The sequence below is a fragment of the Triticum aestivum genome, chromosome 5B, assembly GCF_018294505.1.
Source record: "Triticum aestivum cultivar Chinese Spring chromosome 5B, IWGSC CS RefSeq v2.1, whole genome shotgun sequence".
Lineage (NCBI taxonomy): Eukaryota > Viridiplantae > Streptophyta > Magnoliopsida > Poales > Poaceae > Triticum > Triticum aestivum.
In genome coordinates, this window is record NC_057807.1 from 11,563,114 (window position 1) to 11,574,704 (window position 11,591).

The 11,591-nt window shown below is 43.3% G+C and overlaps 1 protein-coding gene across 1 annotated transcript; it reads left to right on the forward strand.

Moving 5' to 3' along the window:
- The first annotated feature begins 612 nt into the window (after positions 1-612).
- On the forward strand, positions 613-4,538 carry LOC123115440 (alpha-galactosidase-like). The gene is made up of 15 exons (XM_044536599.1): positions 613-851; positions 1,562-1,620; positions 2,041-2,097; positions 2,208-2,242; positions 2,493-2,596; positions 2,750-2,825; positions 2,927-2,985; positions 3,080-3,145; positions 3,225-3,311; positions 3,403-3,467; positions 3,568-3,650; positions 3,751-3,841; positions 3,927-3,976; positions 4,057-4,197; positions 4,295-4,538. Exons 1-15 carry the CDS (start codon positions 700-702, stop codon positions 4,376-4,378), a joined length of 1,209 nt encoding a protein of 402 aa, XP_044392534.1. The 5' UTR covers positions 613-699; the 3' UTR covers positions 4,379-4,538.
- Positions 4,539-11,591: the final 7,053 nt, after the last annotated feature.

An 11,591-nucleotide genomic window follows, 5' to 3' on the forward strand; every position in this document is an offset into this window, starting at 1 on the left:
TAGATGTGCGGTTGGAACGAACGCTTTTGAAAAGAATCAAGGCAACCAGCGTTGCTTCAAGATTCGTGCGCTCCATCTGACGGCCAACAAAGCGTTCGTTTGAGCTTGCCAAAAAGCTAACCTCGGATTAAGGCGAATCGGTCACTATTGTTGCAGACTGGCCTCTTTCTCGTGTAATTGATTGACTTCTTATTTCCCGCGGAATTATTTATGGTATGAAATAAATTGTTGCCTTTACGCACAATAGGATATTCACTCTAAGATTTTGTTTCCATTTGTAAAAGATAGATATCTTGGAATTAGGGGTCTCCAGTGCAATGTATCTTAAGATGTATCATATGCATTAAAATATTGCTTTAGATACAATTAAATATTCCACCGAAAAAAGAAGGTACGGAAAACAAATCTTGTAGATCCTCTCATTGACAAACCCAATGGAGGCAAACCTGACGACACAAATCTAGCCACAGGAGTGTATAGACACAACAACAAAAAATCAAATTAAAATTGGAAGAAAAATAAATGGTACTACATTAATTTTTTGAAAATTGCGGTCCCGCAGTCCCCTGTGCGCGGCCCTATATAAAGGCGCCCGTCACACGTATCTCAAGTAGTCACTCGCCGGCACCACCAGTACCCCCTCCCCCCACCCCACCTCCTTGGCTCGCTCGGCACCAGAAGCAAAGCAGCTAGGTAGCCATGGCGCGCGCCTCGAGCCCGTCGTTGTTGCTCGTGCTGCTCGTCGTGGCGGCGGCGATGGCAGGAGCCAGATTGCCCGTGGATGCGGCCGGGAACGCAACGTTGGGTGAATTCCGCGTCAAGAACAGCCTCGGCAGGACCCCGCAGATGGGGTACTTTCATGCTGCCCTCCAACTGCTCTTGTCTACTCTTTGTTTATTCTTCTTCCCTCGTCCATTCGTAGATCTAAAGACTTTTTTCCGTTCCCAGCATCTATATTGGAACCATCATGTGTTTACTCCAGAGTTTGCATAGATCTGCAACGTGTTTGGTTCATGGGATTTAGAGGTGGAGAATGGGAGTTGTTGAGGGGTGAGGAGATTTAAATTCTATTGGTTGATTAGAAGAAATGCGAATTTAATTGGGAAGGGGAATGGGAGTTGAGAGGGACAATTCCCACCGTTTTGTTCCCACGGGGTACCTGTTAATTCGTGGGTAGAGCTCGACCCCAACTAATTCTCAACTTATACCAAACAAAAAAATAGGAGTAAAAATCTACTTCCCATGTCTAATCTTGATATAATTTCCCCTACCCAATGGTTACCAAACAGCTGGCTGCTAGTGTTTATATTAACACATTGATTCAGCAGTGTTCAGTGTTCATTACTATATCGATCAGTGACTTAATCAATAGTGCAAGATCTACAGTGATCTTGAAAGCAAAAGAAAACTGCAATTTTTTTTTCTGAAGACGAGCCTCGTCATAAGTCGTGATTTTCCTTTTGATGTATACAGCTATACTTCGTCATAGGTCGCCATTTTCTCTTCTACTCCAGTTTATCTGATCTAATCCTGACTCATGATGAAACATTTTGTGTGTCAGGTGGAACAGCTGGAACCACTTCTACTGCGGGATCAGCGAGGGAATCATCAGGGAGACAGGTAAGGCCTGGACACTGCCTCCTTCCTTCCTTGTACTATTTTGTTTCCAAACGGGAAAACCCCGGCCTCTGCATCATCATGACGCACACAACCATCTTTATTAAATAAAAAAAGGTCTTAAAAGTAGATCCTCTCAACTAACACGGCAAAAACTAAAAGAAAACATCACAAACGGTGTGTATAATAGAAATATTACATGACTTAATAACATAATCTATTAGTGACATGCCAGCCAAACCGGTTGAATAATGCCTGTGCAACCATCTCCAAACAGTTGAACCCAACCCCCATTTCAAGCCTCAAATCCTATGTCATGCATGTATATGGATCTCCTTATGCCTGCAATTCTGGACCTCCCTTTCACTTCTTCAATGTACATTCGGCCGAATCACTAGCTAATTTTGCGGTGCTTTCCTTCAGCTGATGCATTGATCAACACTGGTCTGGCGAAATTGGGCTACAAATATGTTAACATCGGTATGGATTGCTCTCTGGACCATATTTCCCATGACATGTTGGACAGAAGTACTAGACTATTTTTAGCAGAGTATGTTTTACTCAAATATGTTTCCCGTCTCTTGTTTCAGATGATTGCTGGGCAGAATTAAACAGGGATTACAAGGTAATTAAGGAGATAAACTTGAGCATTTCTAACCATCCCTATCATTTTCAGTATAGTGCAACGTATTGCGGAATTATGTTTTTAATACAATTCAAGAAAACCATCTAAACATTAGTAAAAAAAACAATTGCTTGTGCATACTAGTTTGAAGATATTATTAAACATCTTAGAACCAGAAGATTAGTTATGTGTATACCATTTTTTATTTTATTTCTGCGAGTACTGATAACGTGGAGTCCTGATTTCTCAGGGTAACATGGTTCCAAATAAAAGAACATTCCCCTCTGGCATCAAGGCGCTTGCAGATTATGTGCACGCGAAAGGGTTGAAGCTTGGCATCTACAGTGATGCTGGGTATGCTAGCTATCCAATTCATCATAAAAATAACACTATTTTGTTCTCATACTGTAGCAACTAAACTCTTCTTGGCCCAAGAAAACTAGAATTTGTAAATATGATAAAATGGCAATGCACTGAAACTAACTAGCACCATACCATGTATTGCAGGACACGAACATGCAGTAACAAAATGCCAGGATCGCTCGATCACGAAGAGCAAGATGTCAAGACGTTTGCGTCTTGGGTATTACCCCTTAGAATAATTACTTACCTAATGGCTCATGCCAAACCAACACTGACACCATAAATCCTGATGTTCTTGTATTCTTGCCTTCTCGCCTCCAGGGAGTTGATTATCTGAAGTACGACAACTGCAATGATGCTGGCAGGAACGTTAGGGAAAGGTACGGAGACAATACCTCGAACTGCATGCGTCATGAACAGTGCAATGTGTCTTTATGTGTTCGTTCGTGAAGTAATTTTCCATGGTTGATGCAGATACACTAGGATGAGCAACGCCATGAAGAAATACGGGAAGAACATCTTCTTCTCACTCTGCGAATGGTGAGTCTGCTTGTCATAACATTTTAGGATGGAAAGGGGAAGCATTGGTCATTCACTCTTCTGCGTTTTTGCTGTTTAGGGGAGTCGAAAACCCTGCTACATGGGCACGTGGCATGGGTGGTAATAGTTGGAGGACAACCGGCGACATTGCTGACAACTGGGACAGGTGCTGCCCAATTGATCAACTCTGGGATTTTGGTCAAGTACAGCTATACTAGAATTAGCAGGACTGATCATTGTTATCTTTTTTACTTCAGCATGACATCACGCGCAGACCAGAATGACAGATGGGCCTCCTACGCTGGACCTGGTGGATGGAATGGTAAGTGTCTCAGAGGAATCTGTCCCAGTATTATTGTTGATTGCCTAACGATTTGTTAGCTTGGAACTGATCGGTAGACAATGTTCTCCTCTGATATCAGATCCTGATATGCTTGAAGTTGGAAATGGTGGGATGTCTGAAGCTGAGTACCGCTCGCATTTCAGCATCTGGGCACTTGCAAAGGTACTACCCATTTTGTCCCATGTATATTTAATAATGTTGTTTCGATTCTCAAAAATGAATTCTACATTTCCTCACCGCAACCTGGCTCTGAGTTGTGTAGGCTCCTCTTCTTCTCGGGTGCGATGTGCGCTCGATGAGCCCGCAAACAAAGAACATAGTCAGCAATATGGAGGTCATCGCTGTCAACCAAGGCAAGCATTCTTTTACACATACTTGCGAATGATCCCTTCTTCATATGGGATTTTCAGTGTACTCATACTACAGTTGTATGAACAGATAGACTAGGCGTGCAGGGAAAGAAGGTGCAATCTGATGGTGGTTTGGAGGTATTGGTCAATTCAAATATCTTAGTAGTGACTTCCACGATGAGATTTCTGAAACTGAAACTGGGGATATAATTTTCTAGGTTTGGGCCGGACCGCTCAGCGGCAACAGAAAGGTGGTGGTTCTATGGAATAGGCAGGGGCACCAAGCAACCATCACCGCACACTGGTCAAAAGTCGGGCTTCCGGTATCTGCGGCCGTCACCGCTCGCGATCTATGGGCGGTAAGCTTGCTTTCTTCAGAACTCAGTGCTTATCCTTAACAATCCATTACACATTCCAGTGTTTCATCATCACAAAAACTCCCGTCTTGTTGCGCAGCACTCGTCGTTCTCCGCTCAGGGGCAGCTATCTGCATCAGTGGCGCCTCATGACTGCAAGATGTACATCCTGACACCAAAGTAAATGTAGACAAAAGCATAGCAACTCGATCGATTTGGTTATATGACGTTAGAAATAAGCTGCAACAGTATGTAAAGTGCTGTGAAAATGTCGGTGCGTTTGTTTCTGAAATTGCAAGTTGTAATGGAAGTTGCTGCAATAAAAAATGGGTTTCGTAGCACTATCTTCTACAATGGGGTTTCTCCTTGAAATTCTTGGGTTCAGCCAACCAAATGTATATTATGAGACCTTTTACTATTTGCATGACAGCAAAAGGGCCGTCGTTATATGAACTGAGAAAAAACATCATTTTTCTTGCGTGAAACCCTTTGGAGCTTTTGCCTTTTATTCAACAAAAGTGTTCCTAGGGAAGTCAACCAAGAGGGTGCTGCAGGAATGGAAGTTGTAAATCTAGCCAACTGCCGGTGACCATCAGTGTCCAAAATGCTCTGCACAAAAATGGGTTGGTAAATTTGCGGATCTAGTTACATGTTGAATTACAAAGTGGGTATAAAGATAGCTCCCAAATTTTCAGCAAGGCTGGGTGCCACAATAGAGGGTTCATTGTGGCGAGAATTCCAAAGGTTGACCAAAGCTAAATAGTCGGTCTCCATTATGAAATGAGTTGATCTCTCAGATTTGTAAAAAGAACACATTCTTGAAGTGACAATGTCGCCATGATGAGGGGATCAGTCACCCCTGCTTGCGGTTTGCTGCAACCACCCAGCAAGCCTCTCGATGAGCAAGGAACACAGCCAGTCCCTCCTCAGAACCGTTACTAATAGCACCATCTACATTGATCTTTATGAAAGGTGCATCAGGGTGCTCCAACCATGTTCGGGTAACACATTCCCCTGCTGCTTCGGTATGTCCAGAAGCCGCAGTTCTTCTTTGATCCTTCTTGCAGATGCAGCAGGGTCCAACTTCTCTTGATGATGTGTACATCTATTCCTTGACCTCCATATCACCCACATAACATAGTAATTATTTGCTCTCTCCCGATCTGAGAACTGGGGATAACATAAAATATTGCAAGCCCACACGTGTTAGGATGCAGTCTTGGTAGCTTGAAATTGAACCAATTCTGAGCTTCATCCCAAAACATTTTTGCAAGTGAGCAGTGGGCTAGTGCATTTATCAGGTCTTCCTCCATAAAAAGACAAACGTTGCATCTATCACTCTCCTTTATGTGCCTGCTTTTTAGAGCTTCATATGGGCAAAATACCAATTAGTACACAGTGGCGGCTTCTTCTTCCCATCTCCGGTGGCAGCACTCTTGCGTTTCTTCTTTGTCGCGGCGGTGGGCAGATCTTGGCTCGAGGAACGAGCTTTCTCCTTGCTATTGGTCTTGATCATGATGATAGCGGCGCTAAAGGATCGAGGATTGCTTGGGTGAATAGTGGGAAAATGGCGACGGCGGCACAAGCAAAGAAACAAGAGGTGGAAGGCTGAAACGGAGGAGGCAAGGGAAGAGGAAAACCCTTCCCCATTTCCCCCTTCTTATAAAACGTCCTGAAACCAAACGGGCGGAGATCACGAAGTGACACGTGCTCCATGCGTCCTGCGGTTTCCCGCTCCGCAAAGTGAGAACACGCAAATTCCAGAGTTATCATTATGATGAAGCACCATCATCGTTGTCCGCCCAACGGTTTCCCAAAAGGCATCGGCTAAGTTGGGAAGGACGCATCTGCGATGCTCCAATCCTCAGGAAGCCTACCAACAAAGCCCTCGCCACGGGTTGCCCATCACAGGGCTTTGACAGTGGCCAGACTCGCCGAAGGGCATATTGAAGACCCAGCACTATGAAGAGAAGGGCTACTGATTGGGTCATACACCGAGGGTGGCTCGCCAGCAAGGAGCCCGACAGAAGGACTGACGGTAGGCCCACAAGGCTAACCATCTACTCAACGAAACAAGGGAGCCCGGAGAAAGGGATACATATATCTGGATCATCTTGGTCCCCAAGATGATCACGGCGCGGCGACCTAGATAGCACTTCTCTTTGTAAAACCCTAGGACCCACCATGTATATAAGGGGGACTAGGGGACTCCCATTCCCATATATTCCCGCAGAAAACAACTATGGATAGACTCATACATCTCTCTGTAACCCCTCGCACTAGGTATACCCACCATGAATAAACAATGACAAGCAGAACATAGGGTACTGCTCCATCATGGAGGCCTGAACCTGGCTAAAATACCCGTGTAACCACCTGTCTGTGACTTCTAGCTACGCAAGGTACCCTATCGAAGGATCTGACTGTTTTCTGCACCGTCAGATGTGCGTAGGGGTAAAGACAGTGCAAGCGGCCTTGATCATGACAACAACTATCAAATTGTAGGCGGAGCGACATTTGTCACCTAGAAGGTGAATTCAGAAGGATTATTGTCTTATCTTGTAAGACATTATTGAATAAGATAATAAAAATTATAGTGTGCATCACTCACTTGATAACCCGGGGGTTCAACGTCCTTTTCATAAAGAAATGATGTCATGTATCTTTTTTTAATAAAAGTTTGGATTGCAAATCAACGTGTTCCATGTGGTACGCCGTGCATCTTTCTCCCCGTTACATATCACATAAATGTCTATGCCCACAATATCCCTATTTCTTTTGTGAAAACACCATATTCCTCTTCCGCTTGACGTATCAGTAGGAACTGAGCTTCGAGCAAGCCTCTATGCAAAAAATTATCACTCCCGGAACCTTGGTTTTCCACAATGTTTTTCCATTCACTATTGTGATTTTCGTATACGCCAGGTGCCAGGCTCTTCGCCGAGTGTTAGAAGGAATAAAGAGGGATTGGTGGAATCATTGATTATTGCTTGAGCCTCGTGGGCATATATATAGGAGTACATGATTATCTTGGAGTTTATGTTGTTTGTATGGATGCTATATAGACAATTTTTTATGATGTTGTATGCATGGATGCTATGTGTGCAAGTATGAATGGATTTTTTGTTGTTTGCATCTATGTAGATAAATTTTATGATGTTTTATGTAGTAGTTTTATCTAGTAGTGGGACTAGTGGTTTTCGTAGTAGTTTTTTGTAGTAGTTTTTATGCACTAGTTTTTATCATGAGCGAGTAACGACCATGTTTGACAGATGCGAGAGATGTTTTCAGAGGAATGGTACCGATTGTTGTCGTAGGGGGTCACGCTTCCTTTGTTCCTCCTCTGTGATCTTTTGAAAGCGCGAGGAACGGAGGAAGAGCGACCATCACCGACAGTCGATGAGAGTTGTTCTTGGCGGAAGAAAATCGACTTTTGCCGATGGCGGTCAATCTAGGCAAGTTCTTCTTGTGATATACATTTGTCATGCACAATGGACTCCCCCAACTTGACCATCACCAAAAGTCGAAATACCCGTGAAAGAGTGTCCACCATATATACCAGCACCAGAGAGAGTGTCCACCATATATAGAGAGTGTCGATGAGAGTTGTTCTTGAAGGAAGAAAATTTGCTTTTTGCTGATCGTGGTCAATTTGGGCGAATTCGTCCTATGATATACATTTGTCACGCACGATGGACTCGCCCAGCTTGACCATCACCGAAATTCAGAATACCCGTGAGAGAGTCTCCACCGTATATACTACCACCAGAGAGTGTGTCGACCATATATACGTGAGAGTGTCGATGAGATTTGTTCTTGGAAGAAGAAAATCAACGTCTACCGATGGGATTCGATCTGGGCGAGTTCGTCCTATGTAGGGTTGAAAATGGAGTGGAAAGTTTCCGCTTTTCCAGAGGAAAAATGGAAACGGAGAGGAAATATGAAAACGGAAACGGAAATTTACAAAACGGAAATGGAAATGGATTTTTTATGCAGAAACGGAAAAAAAACGGAATGGTGTTTTCTGGTGGAACACACGTGGAAACGGAACTTTCCGTTTCCATTAATATGGAATTTTCGTTTCTACGATATGCTTTGTAGCCCAACTACCAAACAATACACAATGACACAATGAGTAAAATGAGTAGAATGTATTATTTGAGTACCAAGTTTCACTACCGCACACATACTCAACTAGACCCTATACGGAATTGTCATGTACTACTACAATACTACCCTATTATGCCAACACAACCATATTATTTTGTAGCCATGTTAACAATTCCATCAATTTGTTTGTTTTTTGTCTATATTTCTTTATGATTCAAGGGGGTTTTAAGTTCCGGTCAACAAATAGTTTTGTTTCCATGTTCTTTGTGTATTCGCTCTGTGTTTGTTTCCAGTAGTATTTGTTTCTGTATTCGTTTTTGGGGTTTCTGTATTCGTTTCCGCATCTGCAAAAAAATGTGAAAACAAATATGGTAGCACCCAGTTCTGTCCGTTTCCGCACCGTTTTCATCCCTAGTCCTATGATATACATTTTTCATGCACGATGGACTCGCCCAACTCGACCATCACCGAAAGTCAAAATATCCGTGAGAGAGTGTCCATCGTGATTAATTTGCTTAGAAGTAATCTTTGATGTTTGATTCTTATGCTATTTTCCTTGTGTGATGAAAGGTGTTAGCACTGATTGATTTCGCGGCTATGGCTTCCTCCGGAGACGTAACTTCCATTAGCATCGACTCCCCGGTCAAGTAGAAGCGCGCCAAGGACCTTTTGGTGACGCTCATTGAGAAGAACCCGCAGCTGACCCTAATAAAGTATTTTGAGCATCCGGCCAAGAAGAATCCGCCAGCTATGGAGAGGAAGGCCCCACCACATAAAGAGTATGACGACCCAGTGCCATTGATTCCACATACCTTCATTCCTGACGACGCTTGATCCTCCATTGTGGGGGATGCCCCCACGTTCTCTGACTCCACGATCACCGGTTTCACCGACTACACCTCGGAGTAGTCCACCTAGATAGTTTGGCGTTGATTTAGTGATATGGTCATGTAGCTGCTGAGAAGGACTTGGATTCCACTTGTGATGCTTCTGATTGGATGGGTGATGAATACTTATGTGGATTATGTATGATGTGATATTTTAACCTTGCATTTCTTCTCTGCCTCTTTTTCTCTTTCTTTGTAGATGAAGTGGTATGCGGTGTACATAGGTAGTTGTCCAGGAGTCTACGATTCATGGTCTGAATGCAATGAACAAGTGCTTCACTACGAAGGCAGCTCCCACGACTCATTGAATAGCAGAGAGAATGCAGAGTATCATTACAATCAGTATGTGCTTAACCAGAAGAGAAAATCTGAATTAGGCTTAGGCAATGGTGCAAGACAGAAACAACTTATCGGGTTCATTGGATGGACGAACTCCATAATTCTCCTTCAGTTCGTCATAATTGTGGTGTTGTTTTTATCATGTGGTCGCATGTAGACATGCAATGATCACTTTATTTTTTAGTAAGTAGGCACTTGTATTGAAGAGTTACTATGTGATTTCAAATGAAGCTTTTGTGAACTATTGATATAATGTTTATGTGAGTTCGTTGTTGGACTTTGTGACTACAAATGCATGTTTGTGAATTGTATATCTGTTATTGCTGCAGCGAACCGAGGGAAAAGCGGAAGAAAAAAAAACTTGGAACGAATCTTTACCGAGTGTAGCTCTTGGCAAAGTGGCATGTGCTGGGAGTAGCTAGCAGTTGGCTGTGACAGTTTTGCCGAGCGTGGCTCTCGTCAAAGAACTGATGGAACCAACCACCGTGAAGTCACATTTTTTTTGCCATGAGGTACTATTTTACTCTCAGTAAACTCTTTGTCGAGTGCCCGTGTTCTGACTCTCGGCAAATTACTGTTTATCTGAGAGGTGTACGTAGGGAGACCTTCGCCGAATGCAACTCTCGGCAAAGCCTTTGTCGAGGGTTTTAGGCCCTTTGCCGAGTGTTTCTGGCACTCGGCAAAATGTGCGATTCCAGTAGTGATTGTCTATGTGTAGCACCAAGATCTGATGAAGCAGCTCGCCCCTCGTGGCAGTCAATCCTTGTCCTTTTAGTATCGGAGACGGAAAACATACCACTGCGTTTCCAGGGAAGATATAAAAGGCTAGCGATTTTGCTACCTAAGGTAGGGCTTAATTAATTAACTTAACGGACTTTATTTAGGGGTCATAAGGAAAAGACTTGCCCGGCCCGGTTTCCCACATGGAAGCTGGGCCTAATTAGTCGACGAGGAGAGGCAAAGATCTTCAATAATTACGAACGACTAGTAGAACGCCCGTGCGTTACTACGGGCTACGATCCATACAAATAAATCACACAAATGGTCATATCCAATGTCAAATCTTATTTCCCCCTCATATGTCCTAACATGTTAGGACATTAAGCGAGCTCCCCAAAATTTAACCGTATGGATACTCCGGATGCCCCCAAATCCCAACCCATATGTTATCCCAATATGCGGTCCCAACACGAAAACCCCACCCCACGACGCACACTTCCCTTTCCTGCCTTACCGCTCAGTTTCCCATCTTAGCAGGTGATTTCTCGCTGGGGTCTTCTCCTTTAAAACCGGATAACGCTCACCTCATCTTCGCCATGGTGCCCTCTCTCTTTCACACGATACTTATGGACCGCTCGCTCATGCAGTTTGCTGCAAAGAATCTCACATGAAATGTTATACATATGTCACATTGGTTCACTATCCTATCTATGATGTCGTGACAGTAGTTTAGAAACTCTCCTAGCACTCCAAATACCGGCAACAAAATCTCCAAATATATAGCATCCGAAGCTACCATGAAATAGGACACTAAACAACATTTGCAGCAAGCAATCAATTTATGCACCAAGCACACTGAGCAGAAGCAACAAGCTATCAAGATTTTTTCTACTCACAGAACTGACAAATGTGACTAACTCTGTAAGAAGCTTTGCCTTCAGAACCTAAAAATGGTATAGTCCCATCACTACTTCAGCTGCTCTCTGATCTCAATAGAAAACATGGAGATCGTCTAAAAAACAGAGTACACTTTGGCTGCACTTAAACAAGCTTGCTAAAAAGAAACTTCTCAGGTGACGTAAGAAAATATAAGTAACTCCCACTTGACAGTCGCATCATTTGACATATAGATTTTCAGTTAGCATGGCAAGTGAAGTGAGTCTATTGATTAAATTACATAGTTCATTGTTAAATGGTAAAACACAGATTTAGAAGAGTTGCCAATGCACATCTGTCAAATATGCTACTGTATACTTATGTGAGCTGCCAATGATGATCATCATCTGTCAAATATACTACTGTATACTTATGTGAGCCGCCAATGCTCATCTCAAGAAAGGA